Genomic DNA, 23,461 nt, shown 5'->3' on the forward strand with positions numbered 1-23,461 from the left:
GGAAGCAAGACATTTTCAAAACGTTCAGCTTAACATAATTTTTTACATTTAAAGTTCAATTAATATGAAACGGTCAAAATTATTATTTCAATATGATAAGATATTCATATTTTTACAACAAAAGTCTTTGTTGTACGCTTTGTTGGTTTTGATAGAAAGAGTTAAGTAAAATAATCAAGACCGCTCGGAAAAACCAAGCTTACAGATGATACCAAATACCGGGCCTTTTGAGACATTTCTCGTTTCTCAAGTTTCCACCGGAGATAGACTTGTAACACGCTGGTACATTTTCCAGTATGACATCCGACATGTGTGTCAGAACAGATCATAGAACACATTCATCACAGCCGCAATTAAATGGAGAAATAAATCCAAGATATGAATTACTTCGAATTACACTTTTTATTCACAGTAGGGGATTTATTGAGGGTGAAAACAAGTAATATAAACCTAACGAGAATCGGAATCAGACAAAATCGACAAGGAAAATTTGAGGTATCAACTTAGCCTGTAATAGATACAGGGAAACAAATAACAAAACGACAAATAGTACTCCTTAATCAACTTAAATCGACTAAACTATTAAATGAAGTGCCAACATATATCCTCGGTCGTCAAATACCGTATACAGGTTCTTTATACATTCTGCAGTAACTTTACTATGAATAGATGTCATATTTTGATATTATATCTATGACCATGTTCGGGTTTACCAGATGATCTAGTTACATAAATATTTGTCATATTTTTTTAAAAATATTTAGCATATGTAAACGTCATAACAATGGAATCTAATTTATCATAGTCTAAGTGATTTATTCATCCAAAGAAGACATATAAAGAAATATTCTCAGATTGTAGGAAACTCCTCGAAAAAGACATTTATTATTTAAATATAGGCAATAATCCCTTAACAGTACACAATTGGAAAAATCTTTGGTTTTCTTCAGTTTTTATTTTAAATATAATCATTTCGTATATTTAGTTGTCTGAATCTAAATATAAAATTTTTAATGTAAGTCATAAGATATTATAATTCATTGCGAATGTCGTTACATATATTATTACTATTATATCATTCATCGTCAAAACTTTGGCTTTAAATACATTTTACACGCCCATTAGAAATAGCTGGTGCAGGTGGATCTGCATTTTTTTTCATTTGTAATATATTCTTACGTCAATTCCATTTCAATGTTATGCCATATATTATTTTACCTTGATTTACGTGACATTTACATCTTGCAACGTAACAGAAATTAAATTTCGAAGATTTTTTTTCTGCATTTGTACATACAGGTGAGTCTAGTTCATACATGGAAGGTGACTGGATAGGTACGCAAAATGCTAAAAATATTAATCAATTTGAATAAAACTGCCGACGGAGCAGAGAACGCACTATCGACGATATCATAGTTGATTTGGATGAAACAGAAAGATTGAGATGAAATTACTGGATGCATTCTTTTTGCACTTAGTAATTTATTGATATCATCAAAAATGTATTTTCAACATCTAATGACAATTCATATTAGATATTAAACTTCGTTGTAACAATAACTATTTTATTTGGTGTAATTTGTATCAAATTAACTTTAATCAGAGCAAAATTGATTTGTTGATAATGAAAACAGTTATTTGGTCAGCGGACATTAAATTGCCCAGGAATTTTGATGACGTGATAAACTGATACTGTATTTCATACCTTTATCATCTGAAGTGTTATTTACCCAATATGAAATATATTGCATTAGATATGAAACAAACGCATTAGAAAATAAATAACTGGTGGTCGTCATATACAATTTGTATTCTTTTAATGCTAATGGAAAACATTGGTTTAGGAACTCCAGAAACGTTGATGATTAAGTGCTCTGCTATTTCTCCTATACTTAAGATATCTTCCCCGCAAAGATTACCCCTACAGGCGTTTTCTGTTTCACATTTGTTGAAAATATCACAGCAGTATAATTAACATTTGTTTGCAAAGAGTATGTCGACATTATGATATAACTGGATTTAAGAAGAATACTTATAAAAAACAAATATGGACGTCAATATTAAGGATTGGTTCTAAGAGGAAATAATTTGGTTGAAATGACACAACTTAACACCACAATGTGTGTACATGATTTTATAAAATATCTAAATGGATATAAAATGGAAATAATATAGAAAAAACTTGTAGAACACAGAATGACCACTTGTACGCTACACAACTACACAGCCGTCATGTACTGTTTTTTTACTAAAAGTATAAAGTTATTCATGTAAGTTTGTAGATAACACAGGGAATTCACATTTTCTCCAATACTGTTTTAACACTTATAAACTACAATGTACATTAGGGTATAATAACGTTCAGACTCACTCATAAATTATTATGCACATATTCACTATTTACACAACTCCGTTTTCACATATCGCACACACGTTTACTACACCCCGAGGTTTTCGTCAAGTTACATATTAAATCTTTGGTATTTTGGTTGTTACATCCAGTTTCAATCACAAGATGGTCAGCAGAGGAATGGTCACAATGTCCGAAGTTCTTGTAACAAAAACCGGAAGATAACTGAAAGTAGACTCTGACTAGATTGGTGTTAGTTCTGCAAGCGCCGCCATGCTGTGAACAAAATGGTGATGTGACGGCTCAAGAGGCGAGTTCGTGGCGTCCATAAGCCGTGTTTTCGTGTTTGGCAGTTTGTGTTCTTTCTTCCATTTCATTCTTCTGTTTTGAAACCAGATTTTAATTTGTCTTTCTGATAAACATAATGTGTGAGCTATTTCGATACGGCGTCTCCTTGTGAGGTACCTATTGAAGTGGAATTCCTTCTCCAACTCAAGGATCTGATGTCGCGTGTAGGCTGTCCTGTTTCTTTTGGATTCTGATATTATATTGTTTGTTCCTGAAAATGAAAAACGAAAATTACATATTTGATAGATTTTATAGAATAATTGATGAATAAAACTGCAAACTTTAGTGATTTTCTATTCTTAAAATATGTATACAAGGGTTTTAGGCTACGGGTTTAGAAGAAATTGTTTTTGATAGAGTGAAATATCAAATTTATATAATCATATCTCTCTTACTAGTTGGGATATATTCCTATCTTATATAACTGGTACATCATGAAATATCGTATTAATCAACTAAAAGGGGAAATCATAATAAATCCAATCAGTTTATGGAGAGGCAAACATCAACACCAATATTTGCATTGCGTTATGGAGAGTTTCTAAATAATTCAGATCTGCCATTGAACATCGATTTGATGTAATCGTGTTGAATCGAGATTTGTTGTGTTTTGTAGCGCCCGACATTATCACTGTAATACGGGCCATTAGGACAGTGTTAGGACAGGGGCTAATACTGAGTGCTTCGCTGACACGGAGAGATGCTGCGGCTAGAGAGATACAGATGACATCACTAATTGGTTATTTATATCATTCGTGTCATCCGCTAATGAAATATGGTTTGTCGTCTAATAGAATAAATGTACGATGTTTTCAGAGATTCTCTGTAGGCTAAGCGTACGATGAGGCGAGCTCTAAAAGGATAAATGTATGATGTTTTATGAGATTCTCTAATAGGCTAAGCGTACGATGAGGTAAGCTCTAATAGGATAAATGTATGGTGTTTTATATAATACACGAGAGATGCCACGCAATGACTGCTGACGAACTACATAATTGTATAATGCCTATATGGATGGTACCGTTTATAGAATCAATGCTAGTTGAACCTGATACAATGTACTTAGTTATGTATCGAATAGAATAATGACCTCATTCACTCAGAACTGAAAACTAGCAGAATTAAGCTAATGAAGCAAACGCATCACTGCAAGTAGAGTTTCTTGAGATTAATTAAATCATATTCCAATTATCAGCTCATTTCGATTTTAATTTAAGTTACATGACTGGATATAAATATATTTTAAAAGCGTCTAGTTAAAGAGTCTACATATGACGATAGTTTTAATACGTTTATAAATCAAAGCAGGTTTTTACATATCACGCTAAGGAATGCTGATGTGTGGCATATTTAATGCATTCAATGCGTAGTGTGAACAACACCTCAACACAGGTGGAACATTTCATTTGTCTCAATCGACATGAGAACAATATGACATTAATATTTTAAAAAACTAAATTTATATTAGCATATGCATAAATTTCATAGAAGTTCAAACCTAATGCCAGTCACACCAGGATATTGGGATACTGTTATTCCTCTCTGCTCATTTGGCTGATTTTAAGATGAGCACTATTATAAAAAATAGATTTACAGACGGAGACGCCGGCTTGGGCAGTTAAATTACTATCTTTAGATATTCATTCAGATATATTCTGCATTTCATAAAATACTAACAGAAAATTTGTGTTATGAATTATTGTTTGTGTATTACCACAGAGCATGGTATGATGAAGTATACTGTATGATAAATGCAATATGACAAAAAGCGAGTTAGTAGCAGAAATTATTTGCCCATAACACTAAGAATAGTATGATGTCGAGATGTTAAACATGCCAGCCTGTCCCCTGAATGTATTCTATCACCACCATGTAAATAACAAAAAACGTGGCATGTTCTGAGGCACTCCTTCGGTACTCATTTGACACGACCATATACTATTAATGTTAAAGCGAGAGGTTACACGGGTGACATGGTTTATGTGACCGCCAAGTGTTCCTTCTCTGCTCTTGACATCTTACATACATAAACAAAATATGTCCGTAAGTGAATCTTACAGACATAAAGAGAAACAGACTATTTGTAAGCCTATATATATACACTAAACAATATAGGACAAAACACAGAGAAATATAACAGAAATATCTGTTTCGTTCAAGAAGATGTCAATGCTATCAAAAATGCCATTTCTTAAAATATTTATGCACGAAACATTCAAAACAGTTATGCAACTTCCATAATTATTTATTATATCATAATCTACTATTTTCGTAATTAAACCTGCTTTACATTATACATTTCACGTTTATTCTTCACAACATTGGTGAATTAAATGTTTTGATATACTTTTATTATATTATGATATCTACACAACATAAACAACAGCATGTTTGGATATCAAATCGCCGTTATCTTTGTGGAGTAAGTACGCTACATATATATTACTAAAGTACAACGCCTGGGGTTATATATTTGTTAGAGCAGTGATCGGACTTCATTGTGTTGTAAATCTGTTATAAATGTCTATTTCATGAAGTATTGACGTATGACATATATCGTGTTAACAGTATCAGCTTATCTCCTGACAGTGACAAGGGAATCTAAAACATACCCTAATATACTAAATAACTATACAGACAACCCTATGAGATACCAGGCAGATCATGTTCAAGATATAGCATTACTCATCCGTTAAAATAAAGTCGTGTATTTGTAAACTTGATATATTTTTTATTTACAACATTGTATCAATTTATAAACTAGTGTTATATTATGACAGTGCCTTCTTTACCTGCGTTGATTATATTTCAAACATTTATGGTATTTTTGGATACCATACTTCCAACTATAACTAAGGTAAATAATGTACAGTATTGAACATAACAATCATTTTTCTTTCCTTTGTTTATCTTAAATGGTGTTCTGCTGTACGTATTTGTTTTGATTTTTTGTTGTTGATTTTTTGTTCATTTAGTATGCTACATTCAATAACCTACATATATTGTTTTACATAAATTGTTTTTAATATCATTATTAATTTGGCTTGTACCTCACGTATTACTAAATACACATTCAATGGTGGTATTCATTTGACAAGTTATCTTGTGTACAACCTAAATAAAATATTATGTATCCTTATGATGCGTTATATACATTATTATAGTCATTTTTAGCTATATTTCAATTATTCATGTCGATGCTTTACTGATATGAATAAATGCGAATCTAAAATGGGAATCTTTTATTTTGAATTGAGTTCAGGATCACTTTATCTTATTGAGTGTCATTTTGATAATATACAGTTTTGGATTGGTGTTTTTGTATAATGTGCATGTTTATACATCACTGAAAATATATATATTAAGGCATCGAATTAATTGCAAATAATTCGACAAAATTTGTCGTTTTTCTAGACATCAAAATTATTTTACAAATGTTAATTATCATATTAGCAATATGAACCGGATACAGAAAACAGCATTACATTTTGATATTCAATTTATGTGGTGAAAACAATACAAAACACTGTTAAGAAGAAATGTGTGTTGTTGCAGTCCTTTTTGTTTCTTTTGATGCGATGAAAACGCTATTGTCATGTGAAGGAACACTGTATATACTATTTGCAATATATTTTCCCTTATATTATTTTTTTTTTATTTATCTATTTATTTATTTTGTGTGTGTGTTTTAATATTTGAACATCAAATAACTTATATACTACAAAAAGAAAGAAGCATTGCATTTAAACATACTTGATATATTAACTTTCCACTGAACAATAATAAACTTTATTAATATTCGTTGTTTTGTTTATTAATTGATTCATCATTTACTAAGCTGTTTGCAGTAATATAATTTCGTTTTCGGATATCATCAGTATTTACAACAGAAAGTCTGTATCTTACACAACAGTTTTATAGTATCGTATAACGAAGTGTGTTTAGTGTGAATTAGGATTCCTTTGGTAATAATAATCCCCTATTTATATCAGCCCTGATTTGTTAGCGTTCGCCGGTCCGGGGCATGGGGTGTGCATCTAGGTGAAGCTCTGTGACTATAATTGAACTTTATAGGTTATCTGTTTCCATTATCGCCACATAACAATCTGATGTATGAGTCTTACACGTGTTTCTGGTCTTTATCGCTGTAAGATACACATAAAACCTCTCATCGTTAGCACCAAATATATACAGGTAATGATTGAATGTCTCCTACACCCTGTCTGATCATTATGTTTATGATAAGTTATTTCTGAGGAACGGTAATGAAATTAGAATGAATAATTAAATCTGTGATTGTTTTTTCTAAATATTAATGTCATCTTTCAATAAATCAAATATTCAAACACACCATTTTGTTTTCAATTTTGTTCTGTTGTTTTTTTAAATCTTATATAAATTAAAATTAATACTGAGAAGAAGTTATATCAATTATCATATTTGAATTGATGTATATTAAATCATATCATTATTTGACAGCAAACGTTTAGTAAGGTTTGGGATTTTCCTGATTCAATACACATAAAATTTATATACATTAATTAATTTAAGGAGTCAAGATGAAATGTAAATTTAAGAAAATAATACATCCCGGTCACATTATTTGCATTAAACAGTATAATTACATATGTATTATAATAATTATACTTACAAACAAACACAAATTTAGGTGTGAAGTAATTGAAAGACTTTTTGTCAACTCTATGTAGAATACCATATATGACTTGGTTAGATTTAGCTATTATGTTTCTGGTACAGAAATTGTATAACACCGTACCGGTACACTGTCAATACACGTCCTTGTGGCCAATTGAATACTTTTAATCATTTCTGATTTTATTTCATGGTGACCTTCCGAAAGATATCTGACGCTACTAACTCATCCCAGAGGTGACAAGAGGTGTTCTTTTTGTATTTGTTACTATTGATTATAGGATAGGTGTTGAGATATTTTATAACATTGAATACAGAGTTGTTACGATTTTAAAGCTCATTTGACAAATGCGATATTAAACCACTCTCGGGACACTTGCTACACAATCGGTGTTATAAATAATACACGTTACTCCTGTAAATGACGTCACATAAATGAATAAATCTGAATTTATTAGATCCGGGTTTGTTTTGTTTTTTCTATTATCGTTTTCGTGAATACACTATTCGTTACTATACTACTTCGGTTTTACCATACTTCCGATGTCCTGCTGAGAGTCAGAATACGAAATGATTGCAACAGCTGTATACTTTCGTAGACGCTGACACTAACATATGAGTTTTTATACACAGAACGTTTTAACGATTTAATTTAGAAAGGCTATATGGTACATTGACTTACCTGTAGGATTATTTCCTTGACTTTTTCTCATCCACGGGTAAATCACTGGTTGTCCATCAGAGTCCTGTTCTACACAAGAACTACTTTGTGACATTTTTGAAGGTTGTTCGTCAGGTGACGGTACAGCCGGGGGACTTGGGGAGGGTGCTGCTGGCTGATTGAATCCGCTCAGAATACCACCTCCAGGTCCCCCTCCAGAATGCGCTGGAGCGGGGGATGAAGGATGGGTGGGGGACACAGAATCACTACTTCCACACCCATTATAGAGGTTTGGTGTGTACTTGTCATCGCTGTAACGTCTGCTGTCCTGTATGGGATCATAACCATAGTTAGGAATCTGTGGTTGATAAGTTTGACGATAATATTCCGAACTATGTGGAGGAATATAGTTTGACTGTGAATACTCGTCCGTCGGTGGAAACTTAGGCTCAGTGTACGGTCCCGGGTTCATCAAAAACGAACTCATGATCATTAATTTTCGGTGATTTGGTTGTAAATAATTTCTGCTCGTTTACTTCACATACTCTAGGCAAGCCAGACCACCCCATTTTCTATATCAACATGGCACGTGATAATAGGCGACCAATCAGAAAGCCGTTTATATCTGAGCTGTCACGGATCTCACTAGACGAGCGGCCGTGGGCACGGGTCCTAAGCCGCCTGGAGCAATGAGCGATACGGAGAGTGTTTTATCTATTATCTCATATACTTTACACTTAAACCTATTATGATTGGTCCGTCTCGCGTGTAACGACTTTTATTTGTTAACATTGTATTCGTTGACGGCTGCGTATGGAAACTTTCCTACGATTAGAACTCTGTAGCTAAATGTCGGTAAGATAAAACGAATATTATTAATTTTATCATAGAAAAGACACACTTCTATATCTCCAGGGGATGATAAACCGGTGTTTTGTTTATGTGTGAACTTACCAGAACCGTACAGAACAGGTAATATGTGTATCGAAAAGAAATCGGAGACCAACTGTACGTAAAATACTTTTCTATGTTTTTAATTTTCTTCATCAGTTAATCATTTCAAAATATATTTATAAATATATGATAACCTTTTTTTTTTAATTCTTTGTCATATTTTGTCCTGCAGTTATCAGAGAAGTATGAAATCTAGTACAATATACAACCATGGTAATTGAAGAAAAGACAATATACATTATTGCAAATTGTACAATAAATATAAAAATACATTTTTTTTAATTGTTTAAGGTAATGGGCATAGCTTCTAATTTTATGTAATGAATAGCTCATTTGTGCTATTACCAATTAATTGTCATAAACATATCAATCAATTTAAGAATATATATATATATATATATATATATATATATATATCTTAGTTGTCTTGATTTGGAAGTGACCTTATTATTTTACTAGAACGTGATCAATCTTTAATGACATCTTGAGTAGAAATGGTAGAGAGATATATTACCAAGAACTGTGTTATTCATTACGTATGTGGTTTTACAGATAAATCTGAAGTAGCTGTAAGCATTACCCTGCTCAGCATTGTTTGAGAATGCCTTGGCTTTCTGTTCGTCTTATTAAAAGCTATCTGACTGAACAGCATGATGAAACAAAATCAGTATATTGATATAAGCTGCACACAAAACGCAAAAGTCCTTATTTCTTCCCATCTGCATATTTAATGCTTTCGCCATAATTTGTTAAAAAACAAATACAAAATAATATTTTTGAAATATTTTTCTCGGTATGAATTAATATATATTTCTTCTTGACAAATTATTGTAGAGCCCATATCGATTTTAACAATTTTCACAATTTAGATAATATTAAGTAATAATTCATAACTTCCAAAATTAATCCGTTTCCAACACAACGTAATATAATTCATGTAAAGAACATTTTTTATCAACAAAATGAAGAAGTAAATGTACACATATGTGATTTCTGATAGTCATAAATTGCATTTGCTTAGTTAATCGCGTATTTTAATTTTCTATTTATGTTTAAAGGTCAGTAATCCCACCTACAAACATTTACTTAACTTTTTTTTGTACCTGAATCTTCCAGAAGTCATTAATATAACTAGTCTTGTGACATGATATCTAAACCTCTGTTTACAATTATATACTAGTGTGTCTGGGGTTTTTATGATTCATTATTCTATCTTAAGTGCCATTTTACAATCGACGATGAAAAAAAAATAGAATTAATAATTTCAAAGATATGATAAAAAGAACACGAAGTGTTCATGACATTATACTATTGTTCAATATGATAATTTTAAGTTTGCATTTTGGTAACTGTATGTATATATAACACCAGTCGAATATCAATAAAAGTGCAAAGAGCCTTGGGAGATTTTGATTATAATAATTTACAGACGAATATACCACTAATTCATATGTTGTCGTACTTGATTAATTTGAGCAATAGGTGTTCCGCTACTATACAGCAATTCGTATTATTTATATTCTATGTTGATAGTGTGCATGTCACTGCATTTGATCAAAGTCTTTTAAATTAACATACAATTTGATATCGTTTTGACGGTGCATTTATATGCTAGTTATAAAGTACAATTTGTATATTGTATAAATGTTTGAAGTCATGGTTTACCGGTAAGCGATCTCGTGCGTGATGAACGGTAATTTGTCACCCAATTGGATGAATGATTGATCACTCTCATCTAAAACAATTACCAACCTATCATCACAGTGCTTTCAATATTTACACATTTATAGGTAATTTATACACGTACATGATCCTGATACAATAGCTGATATCAGACTTCACACTGACAGCTCTACACCTTTATTGATATGCCACGTTTTATGATCTTTGTCTCCTTCGGGAGGCCATAAAACTAATGACATCTCTTGGTTGTCAGGTGAGGTGCAGCATGCAGTCTATTGGGGACCCCCTTGACGACCACGCGCTGTCTTCATTGATTCTAAGAATATCAATTAGTCAAATTGTTTGCAGTGCGCTCAAAAATAAACAAAATGTTAAAGTATTCCCTCTTGGTGTTGATTTCATTATTTTGACTTGATTAACAATTGGTAAAATCGCTCAACTGCTTTGAATGAATATTCAAAGATAGAGTCTTGAAATCCTGACAAATGCAAAGAAAATCTCGAAGATTCCAGGTTTGATTTCTGAAGTTTTGATAGTTCTAACCGACCAGAGATACGGAAATGAAATATCAGCGATGAAGTGAACAATTTCTCTCGGGAGGATCCAGGCTTTAAAATACACCAATTTTCCTGTCATTTCTCGCCGTATTCGATGGATGAAACCCTCCAAACACAACCAACAAGATACAAGGTCAGTGATCTACCCTTCTAACGTTAGCATCTTTCTCTGGCTCAAATAATCTTTCAGAAATAGTTTTCGGCATCCAAGACGTTATCGTGATTTCAGAGATGTCTTGGTTGCCTGAACCTTGGACACCTTCTCGCTGATTTATTGGATGCATTGGCCTTATCTTTGAACTGTAATCTTATCAGCTAATACTTGAAACATAATTGGTTAAAACGACCGAACTGGCAAACACTGGTAGGAACAGATGATGAATTGTGGCGTGTCCCCATCATAGGCTGGATCATAGCACCAGCGAAAAATATCACATTAATTACAAACATCGTTTTAAAACATTTTATGTTTTTTTTTCATAATTCAGGCTCTGACAAAATGAATGAATTAATATCGTACAATTAATCATATTCCAGTAGGATTGACGATTTGAAAAGTGAAAATATTTTTGCAATATAACACGAACAAATTATTTTCTATCGATTTGGCAAGATGAATAAATATAAACAAGGTCAGTTTCCTGATGAATATTGTTATATTCAGTTTGATACAAAACAGAAAAGTGATAGAAATGCTATACATTTATCGGTTTTAAAGCTTTGTATTTTTAAGATAATATTTGATATATCTATGTTCTTAAATACTTATTTGTTCCTCTGTTCTTATCAATAACAAATAATATTAATAAAAATAATTTGCAAATAAACAACTATCAGATAAGGAGCAAAGTGACTACTTGTTAAAATGAAAATAAATCATTCATACTGTATCATTTTCATATTGTTCTGTAATTAAATCACCATTAAACAAATTGACACTGACGATGAAAGATAATAATTATTATTCAATATATATTTTAAGGTTAGCCTTACAATAGATACTATGAATGTTATAGAGATAATCTGATATATTAATCACTGTACATCACCAGATACGCTATTATAGTATAGACACGCGACACACATAGAAAAAAACCCAATAAATCTTGGTAGAAACATAAAAACCTATCCCATTAACACCCATTATCGTTAGACTCTACACCTGTTAGATGGGCATGCTTCCCCAGAACAATTGGCGAAGCATTCAGAACACGTTTACGACGGCCCCGATTGATGTTAGCCATATTGAGACAAGTCCAGCGGGACTGATTCTAACAATATTGGGACGATAAGGTGATTATCGTATCACCTTTAACAGTTAAAAAGGTAAGTACTTTGACAAAAGACTGTTAAAATCAACAATACCTAGCAATCTTTGATCAACAATGGTCAAAGAACAATGCGAGTTACGCCTACGGACTTAGACAGTTGCTTATCGCGATAAGACTATACACGGAGTGCGACCTTTGTTTAGATAACACCTTTCCCGATGGGTATTCCTATAATTATCTTGTTCAGTATAACTCTCATAAGCCGTTCCGTAATTAACCTGTTTTCCTTCTTGAACAACTTTTTACACTTTTTCAATGAAGACAATGATGTGAACAAAAACACGTACTTGCTTTATAATATATAATTATTTTGAAATATATTATTGAATGTTTTTATTTTTAATAAGCAGTAGACTGGATACAGTTGCAGAATAAATACATTTACATGCAACATAAATTTTAAAAAAAATCCGTTTACTTTCCAAAGTAAACATTCCGACAGATAGCATGGTCGTTTGTGATATTTTTTCTGTATACATATTGGTAATGTAAACATATCAGATGTTTTGTAACACCTATAACGATTGAGATCTAATAAAAATTCTAGTCTTAGGAAATAATTCAAAATGATCTGAGGTATGGTTGAAATGAGCGATTTCCATTTGATTCCAATTTCCAAAAATGAGCTTAATGCGAATTTCATGTTTTCCGAATAAAAAAGTAAAACTGCTATTATCTAGCAGATTATCCTGTACTGTGATTAAGAATACAAATTCGCGTGTATATAACTCTTTACGAAAATTACAAAAAAAGTGACAAGATACAGCATCATTTGATAATTCTGTAATTAAACTGTTTATTTAATGTTAATTATATTAGATAATTTCTTTGGCAGTTCGGTGTTTAAATGTTACGAATATTGACAATGCTATTAAATAAATTACATGTGCATAAGTCCCTGACTTGCCGACTTTCGTCTTTGTACGGACGGTTACTTTCAGTAAAAGCATGACTTTTCTTTATTAAACTATCGTATTCAAGAAGCCGTATTTGTTTTTCTTGGCTGAATGTTTTGAGCCGATATATGTATAAGGAGGTGTTGATGAAACACCATGTGTCTTCATATTTCGGAACTCGATGAATAAATCTGCGCTTGTCCTACCTTCACCGTAAGCATTACCCCCAGCCCCTTTCAATCCCCTGCACCCCTTCTCTTTATTTTCCATGCACATGTTAAATGTAATAAACTGTTCAATGATATACATGTATATCCAAATAGCATTAAGTATTGTCAGTACTGTTCCATAGCTACTGTATGTCTACAAGGAGACAGATTTACATAGGTACTTAGTACTTGTTTCTGAATCCTTTTTGAAATTATATTGTATATATTATATTGTATATATTATATTGTATATATTATAGTGCCGTGTATTATTGAATAAAATAAAGTTTAAACTAAACACCATGTACCTCTTACTTATTATAACGCAATATTTGCAGTAAACAATAAGTTTGTAACTGCATGGTATTCAGCTACTATAAAAGATATTGTCTGATTTGTTGCGTGGTCTTTGAATTCATGATGGAGCTTATTCTAGACACCATCGTTAATTCAACAGGAAAAATAGTTCAAGAAGAGGGAAAAAAAGAAAAGGATAACAAATTACTGATAACAAATTTCTCGTATTGATAAATATCCCAAGAGATGTTGTAGACATACAGACATTTATTACGAAAATATAAGCAAGAATTCTATACTAATTTGATATCATGTATGGAGAGTTATATAAGAATAAAAAAAATCATTGGTGACATAAAAAAAAAAATGCAGCTGCGTCAGGAATAATATTTATGTATCATATGAAATGATACTGTTAAATAGTACCCCTGATGATTTATTCGGCTGTATATTCTTAGGACAAAATAATTGATGTGTGCATAAAATAATGCCCATTTGTCAGGCCTCCCTTCTCTCTATATCTTGTCTTGAATAACCGTTTTATAATATTGGAGTCGTAGAATTATTCGTATATAAACATATGGTAATACTTGTCACCTAAGAGTATCTAGTATGTCATTAACTGAATGTAAAGACTGTCGTATCGCTTCCAATACATCATCATACTCTATCTAAAGCCATTCCATTAAAAGCCATTATCGTTAGATTTTACACCTGTTTGATGGGCCACCCTTCGCAGAACAATTGACGAAGCACACCTTACACGTTTACGACGGGCACGATTGATGTGTCTCTGATTCTAGGACTGGATCGTGTGGACAGATTCTAACAATATTAGTCTAGATAAGGTGGCTATCTAACCGCCTTGTTAAAGAAAAACTGGTAAATAAAACAACAAAAGACTGCTAGGGTCAACAAAGTTGGGCAAAATTTTAACAACAATGGTCTTAGTACAATTGCGAGAGGCCTCGAAGGTAAAGATTTTACCTTATCGCAATATAACCGTACAAGATGTTACGGAATTGTTTGGACAACACGTGCCCTGTGGCCGTATCTGGACGGTCATCTACGTTTATCATATCTAGCTTCAAAGGTTTTTCAGTCAGGAAACGAGTACAGCGTGCGGGGCTAATTTCAAACTAGATTGTCCGGTATAAAATATAAATTTTATTGTTAACAGTGTTGAATAATTATGTTGTTTTAAGGATTTGTTAGTTCAAAGGTAAAATTTGAAGTGATGAATTTTGTACGTAAGCATAATTAATTGATTTGCGAAGATGCCTAAAATCCTAAATTAGCAAAATTTTGTCCTACATTCTAAAAGCTTAGATCACGATTATCAAACGTTTATCAAAAAAAAAAACCCCAAAAAAACCCATCTATATTTAAAGCTGTCAAGTTATCGAATAATACAAAGTGTTATGGGGTTGTCCTATAGAAAAGTTCTTTTTCAGGCGACCAAATAAAGGAGAACATGATGAAATACGACTCTTCACTCTGTAAATTGTCTATGATAAGTATGTATGGTACAGTCCATGATAAGTACGTATCGTAAAATACTGGTATACCAATGGTTTAAAATTAGGATAACACTTCAAACTTGTAACCAGGACATTTTTCGAGATGTCTCGTGTGCGTTATATATTGAAATTAATTCGGAATCAGCTTCCAGAATAAAAAAGTTGTTCATGCTCCAATTTTAAGATAATTATGTAAAAATATACATGAATTTATACAATGGTAATCATCTTACACACTACATTAATATTGCATTTTTTTAAAATGATAATAAAATAAAATAAAAATAAAAATTAAGAAAATACAATGATAATGATATAATGTATACCTGAAATAGTTTTGTGAAAAATAGAAGACTTAGTGAATTGTATATAATGCATGTGTATTTTTTTTTATTTATAATTGTATCTACATTTCAAATTTATCTGACAAGAAATGTTATTGAACGTTCTTGTCATATATCTATTTCCTTTCGACGCTTTCTCTTTTCCTACTGCCAAATTCCCAGTCGATTTATTGTGAAACAGTTGTGCATACGTCTATATCATGATGTGCAATTCGTGAGGAGAGGTTTATAATAAGTTACTCTAATTGTGCCAAAAATCTCTTGCTTTGTAATTAAAACAATGCCCAGTGTTTAAAAAAACACTATAAAACAGCAATATTTTGTATGCGGGTTAGCACATGTGATTTGCAGACTAAGCACCTCCGAAAAGGTTATATCACATCAAACAAGAGCTATAAAAAGGTAGACATTCTGGACGCTACCATGAGATCAATGAGTACACGATCCCCAGCCGCTGTACCTATTGCCGTGTTCTAAACTATCGTCCTCTTTAACCTTTAGCGAATCACATGATGGATACGGATGGCCTTGTTAGCCTCGTTGAGGAAAGTGTATTCCAAATATGGCGTACAGGAATTAAGATCTTTGCAATGTAGATTTAATTTTTACGTCTTGTGGTGGTTTGGTACAAACTTGTATTTTTTCGGGTGAAAAAAAAAACCCCTTGCTTACAAAACTTACTTGTAAACCAATACTGAGAAATACAAGAGAGCTATTAACGGAAGTAAGCCAAATAAAGGCTATAGAGTGTGAACGATGTGAAAAAGCACGTCTGGTATTTTACACACAAATCCGATCATACAAGCAGTAATCGATACAAGGCTTTAATGAAAACAATTAGTATTTCCTTTCTCTTTTCTTATCTTTTCTTTTACCACATTCATATTTTGATCAACCTTAAATAACCTGAAAAAAATGCAAAGGGAACCCGATATATTCTATCTGCTATCAAATTCTCTGTGTTTACTAGCACATTTAAAACCAAATAAAACATACAAATTTGTATGCATGCGCATCTGTACTTTAAAAGGAAATGTTACTCGAAAATATCAGGAAATAATCAAGAAAATTAGTCCTTGTCGAAATGCTGTCAAGTAGGCGACTAGAATATATCCAACCAACAGTACAATATTATACTCGGTAAAGCTTGTTTAAAGATTTTTATTAAAAATGTTTCGATATACGTTACAATATAAACGATACGCAACATATATTATATACATGGTCAGTCTTTTTCTTAGCATTCATATTACTGTATCTTTAATCCAATTCATGGCGTCTACAAAATAATTAAGTTACACAATACATTTCACTTGGTGATTTATTATTTTATATTTGTATTAATTTATTAACACAATGAAAGATAATTAGAAAGGCCGATTTACATGATAATGTTATTAAATTCACGAGCTAATTATGGATAAAATTTCCCATGCTCTTTCGATAGCATGCAATGCTGAAGTCTAAATGTTGGTTATATCATAAGTGCAAATATTGTTTATATCGATATAGGATTAGAATTATAGTCTCGTTATCATGCCGCTTTGCTAATGGCCATATCACGATATTAATGAAATACATTGGACCATATTATTGAAAGTACAATATTGAAGAATCGCATGTTATAAACATGTAGCGATTAAATGTACATGTAATAAAACATGCAGTTAGTTTTAATGTAATGATTTATAATCATATTTATCTATGTTAGCGATTAAGAGACATGTAATAAGATATATTATTGTAATGTTTAAGATACTACGATTAGTGTTACAATTGTACATGTAAGCAAATAGTGATTAAGATACATGTAATAAAATATTTCGTCTTAAAGGGACATCCCTTAATGAAACTTAATGAGATTCGTGTATTTTTCACGAGTAGTGAAAGCTATGATCTTTAAATTAATACGGCTGTTTTACTCTGAAGGGAAACCAAAGTGTTTCAAATATTAAATCATAAAAATTCTCAATTCGATCCGAAGTATCACTAATTACCGCAAAGGTAGACTGTATTTCTGTACATTTCAGTGTTACTTTAAATACGTTTAGACACAAAAACTCATATAATTCTTATGCGGGCAGAGATTTTATCAATAGAAACTTTGCACATTTCTGATGTCCGAACGGAGGAATTCCCCTTTAACGAAGTGGTTAAGATACGTGTTAAAGAAGAGTTCGTCTTATTGTAATGTTTAACATATAACGATTAATGTTAAGGATATAGTTATTAAGATACGTATAATAAGATAGTTGGTCTTAATGTAAACTCTAACATGTAACGATTAAGATAGATGTAAATATAAGATGTTTCGTCTAGCTTTATATAAACTCGGTTACGATGGAGATGCGTTTACGATGGAGATGCGTTTAAAGTCCAATCCACGAAAAATAGAGCAGTGATAGAAATACACACAAATGTAAATTACTGTCCGGCCAAAGGTCAAACTGGACAGCGAACCTGCGAGTGACCCGACCGGAGCGGCGAAAGGTTGTCAGAAGCCAAGCCATAATTAATGTTGGTCATTTTTCATACTTTCTCCCCTTTCAGTCGACTATGGGTGCCCGGTATGACCAATTAGGTTTCGATTGGGCCAAATTAGATGATCTTTTTACCGGGTTTCGTTGTTATTAATGATTCGCCATTTTGTAAAATATTTGCCAACTTTTCTCTGTTTCGTCCACGGTCTGAAGGGATTTAAAAGATTCTACATGATTTGAATGGCATAAAAGAAAAATCTTCAAAAGGCAGCAGCGGGACCATTCCCCCCAGACCTATAATCAATTGCATACACACAAATATGCATTCATTTATAATTCAAATAATGTAAGGGTTATTTATAGATTTGAAAATAAATCAAACTTGTGGGCAAATCTATCATGGATTCCGGAGCTTGACAGGAACAGCGTCGATGAGAAAGCTGAGATTTATCATTCTTTCAAAACCACGTATCCGTTTATTTTCTTTGCCTTTACATTGAAAATTCTCCATCCAAATAGTCCTATTATATACGGAATATAGTCTTTTTTCCTCTCAATTATTTCAATTTCCCATTTCCCAACGAAAATTCCAATGATGAACAAACATTCCATATCCACTCAATTGTCGGGGTCAATTAGATAGATATGATGTTTAAAAGTAGCGACTCATTATTATTAACGGCAGTTGGAAGTTTTTAATACTTAACTGTTACGAGGACGGCTGAGAATAACACATATCGCCAATACCCATTACATGTTTGTGCAATCAAAAACTCATCTTTCTCCATCTCATAATCTTGTTTTCCTTCATCATCAAAACATTCTCGACATAAGATTACTTACATTATCGAAATTGTGAACATCAGCTTTTAGACTCGTAGATGGTTCATTTACAGGTGCTATTTTTGACAAACTGCTGTTTTTGTTAGCAAAGGTTAACCTACTATGCCGGGAAGTCTCCTAAAATATTTGTCAAATATACATATACAAATGTAGTAATTGCATTTTTGCATTTACAATAATTTATTGTATTTCATTCCGTATGCAACATTATATAGAATTACAATATAGATATAAATTATAAGATATTTCATTCAACAAGATGGCAGATGACCAGCGTTATTTAAACCATAATTAAAATACAGCTCACTACGTCATAACATTTTGACGTCATCATGATAAAACTTACATACAAATGAGTAACAAATTATATGCAACCCCATTGCTTTGAAAAGTAGATAAATATGTTCTCTAAGTATTCATAATCAAAGATGCCAAAGAAAGTGTTTAATGTTTATGTTTGAAAGTTGAAAAATTTCGATTAATATGAAATTATGAAAGGATTTCATTTGTTCTGCAAAAGTACCATGTTCGGCAAATAAACATGTTACTATATTCTACATTTATGTAGAGTCACTATTGTTACACATGTTACACATATATTGAAACATTTTTAAAAGAGATATGAAAAATAGACCCATATACAATGTATACATATTTTATTAAATATGCCTTTGAATAAGGTCATAAGAGAGTAGATTCGTGTGACGGTGTCAAGCTATGTGAGATGGTGTATATGTATATGGATGAAGGAATATTTTAATTGATTTTTTTTAGGTTCTTCTACTAAGTTTGTATTTATTTATTACACTAAAACTACAAAGATTCACTTGTAGTGAGGTTTCAGTTTTAAAGATATAGAAATATCATTTTCTGAGCTGCTTTAATCGCAGTTCATTTTTGCCCATTGTGCGGGATCATTTATGACTTTAGTGATAACATTTCTTTACATGGGTGTATATCTGTACATTTTTTTCTGGATTTTGACCGCTAGAGGGTCTTGGATACAGGTAGGATTGTCTATTAACTAGGTAAGAGGCAGTAATGACAACTCGTGTCGTTGTTGTTGTACAAAACGTGTCCGTGGTTTTTACCCTCCGACCTTTGTTCACTTATTACACTCGATCTTGTGTGAGACAAAGTATACCGAGACAATCCTGGAACAGAACTACATGAATCGGGCAAACAATGCAAGCCTGCTACAGACAACAACACGGACTCAAAACACCATAGAAAATGACAAGACAAGATTTACAATAGTATATGGACATAAAAAAGGGAAAACATCAACACGAACATAGACCAGCCGAAGACAGAAAAGATGACTGCTCAAAACAACTTAAAAAAAGGCGAACTCAGAGCAACAAATCGCTCCCAACAACAAAGAAAGACACTAAAACGGATAACAACAATATAGATAAACAACAAAACGAGTAAACAACAACATAGAGAGACAACAAAACGGGATGACAACAACATAGAGAGACAACAAAACGGGGATGACAACATAAAGAGACAACAAAACGGGGTAACACCAATATAGAGAGACAACAAAACGGGGTAACACCAACATAAAGAGACAACAAAACGGGGCCAACAACATAGAGAGACAACAAAGCGGGGTAACAACATAGAGAGACAACAAAACGGGGTAACAACAACATAGAGAGACAACAAAATTGGGTAACAACATAGAGAGACAACAAAACGGGGTAACAACAACATAGAGAGACAACAAAACGGGCCAACACCAACATAGAAAGACAACAAAACGCGCCAATACCAACATAGAGAGACAACAAAACGGGGTGACAACATAGAGAGACAACAAAATGGGGTAACACCAACATAGAAAGACAACAAAACGGGGTGACAACATAGAAAGACAACAAAACGGGGTGACAACATACATAGAGAGACAACAAAACGGGGTAACAACAACATAGAAAGACAACAAAACGGGGTATCAACATCATAGAAAGACAACAAAATGGGCTAATTACAATATAGAAATATAATAAACGGGCTAAGGCCAACATAGAGAGACAACAAAACGGGCTAACAACAACATAGAGAGACAACAAAACGGGGTAACAACAACATAGAGAGACAACAAATGGGGTAACACCAACACAGAAATACAACAAACCGGGCAAAACAACCCAATGAAGGTGCAGGCAAAACCGGGTACACCAAAAAGTAACTTCGAGACAGACAACAACGCGGATACACAGCTACAGGACGACAGGCAACAAAACACGATTACCTCAGTATAGGACAGACAACAGCACAGATACAGCTACAGGACGACAGGCAACAAAACACGATTACCTCAGTATAGGACAGACAACAGCACAGATACACAGCTACTGGACGACAGACAACAAAACACGATCACCTCAGTATAGGACAGACAACAACACAGATACACAGCTACAGGACGACAGACAACAAAACACGATCACCTCAGTATAGGACAGACAACAGCACAGATACACAGCTACTGGACGACAGACAACAAAACACGATCACCTCAGTATAGGACAGACAACAACACAGATACACAGCTACAGGACGACAGACAACAAAACATGATTACATCAGTATAGGACAGACAACAACACAGATACACAGCTACTGGACGACAGCCAACAAAACACGATTACCTCAGTATAGGACAGACAACATCACAGATACAGATACTGGACGAAAGACAACAAAACACGATTACATCAGTATAGGACAGACAACAACACAGATACACAGCTACTGGACGACAGACAACAAAACACGATTACATCAGTATAGGACAGACAACAACACAGATACACAGCTACTGGACGACAGGCAACAAAACACGATTACATCAGTATAGGACAGACACCACAGATATACAGCTACAGGACGACAGGCAACAAAACACGATTACCCCAGTATAGGACAGACAACATCACAGATACAGCTACATGACGACAGACAACAAAAAACGATTACATCAGTATAGGACAGACAACAACACAGATACAGCTACATGACGACAGACAACAAAACACGATTACATCAGTATAGGACAGACAACAACACAGATACACAGCTACAGGACGACAGACAACAAAACACGATTACATCAGTATAGGACAGACAACATCACAGATACAGATACTGGACGACAGACAACAAAACACGATTACATCAGTATAGGACAGACAACAACACAGATACACAGCTACTGGACGACAGACAACAAAACACGATTACATCAGTATAGGACAGACAACAACACAGATACACAGCTACTGGACGACAGGCAACAAAACACGATTACATCAGTATAGGACAGACACCACAGATACACAGCTACTGGACGACAGACAACAAAACACGATTACATCAGTATAGGACAGACACCACAGATACACAGCTACAGGATGACAGACAACAAAACACGATTACCCCAGTATAGGACAGACAACATCACAGATACAGCTACAGGACGACAGACAACGAAACACGATTGCCCCAGTATAGGACAGACAACAACACAGATACACAGCTACTGGGCTACAGACAACAAAACACGATTACATCAGTATAGGACAGACAACAACACAGATACACAGCTACTGGGCTACAGACAACAAAACACGATTATCTCAGTATAGGACAGACAACAACACAGATACACAGCTACTGGACGACAGGCAACAAAACACGATTACATCAGTATAGGACAGACAACAACACAGACACACAGCTACAGGACGACAGACAACAAAACACGATTACCCCAGTATAGGACAGACAACACAGATACACAGCTACAGGACGACAGACAACAAAACACGATTGCCCCAGTATAGGACAGACAACATCACAGATACAGCTACAGGACGACAGACAACGAAACACGATTGCCCGAGTATATGACAAACAACAACACAGATACAGCTACAGGACGACAGACAACGAAACACGATTACATCAGTATAGGACAGACAACAACACAGATACACAGCTACAGGACGACAGACAACAAAACACGATTACATCAGTATAGGACAGACGACAACACAGATACACAGCTACAGGACGACAGACAACAAAACACGATTACCTCAGTATAGGACAGACGACAACACAGATACACAGCTACTGGACGACAGACAACAAAACACGATTATATCAGTATAGGACAGACAACACAGATACACAGCTACAGGACGACAGACAACAAAACACGATTACATCAGTATAGGACAGACGACAACACAGATACACAGCTACTGGACGACAGACAACAAAACACGATTACATCAGTATAGGACAGACAACAACACA

At 33.4% G+C, this 23,461-nt stretch overlaps 1 protein-coding gene across 1 annotated transcript; it reads right to left on the reverse strand.

Annotated features, from left to right (window-relative positions):
* Positions 1 to 383: 383 nt before the first annotated feature.
* Positions 384 to 8,689, reverse strand: LOC117321755 (homeobox protein Hox-A4-like). The gene is made up of 2 exons (XM_033876270.1): positions 8,034 to 8,689; positions 384 to 2,909 (listed from the first exon to the last, which is right to left on the reverse strand). The coding sequence occupies exons 1-2, from the start codon at positions 8,503 to 8,505 to the stop codon at positions 2,593 to 2,595; spliced, it is 789 nt and encodes a 262-aa protein (XP_033732161.1). The 5' UTR covers positions 8,506 to 8,689; the 3' UTR covers positions 384 to 2,592.
* Positions 8,690 to 23,461: the final 14,772 nt, after the last annotated feature.

This window comes from Pecten maximus, chromosome 2 (genome assembly GCF_902652985.1).
Source record: "Pecten maximus chromosome 2, xPecMax1.1, whole genome shotgun sequence".
Taxonomy (NCBI): Eukaryota; Metazoa; Mollusca; class Bivalvia; order Pectinida; family Pectinidae; genus Pecten; species Pecten maximus.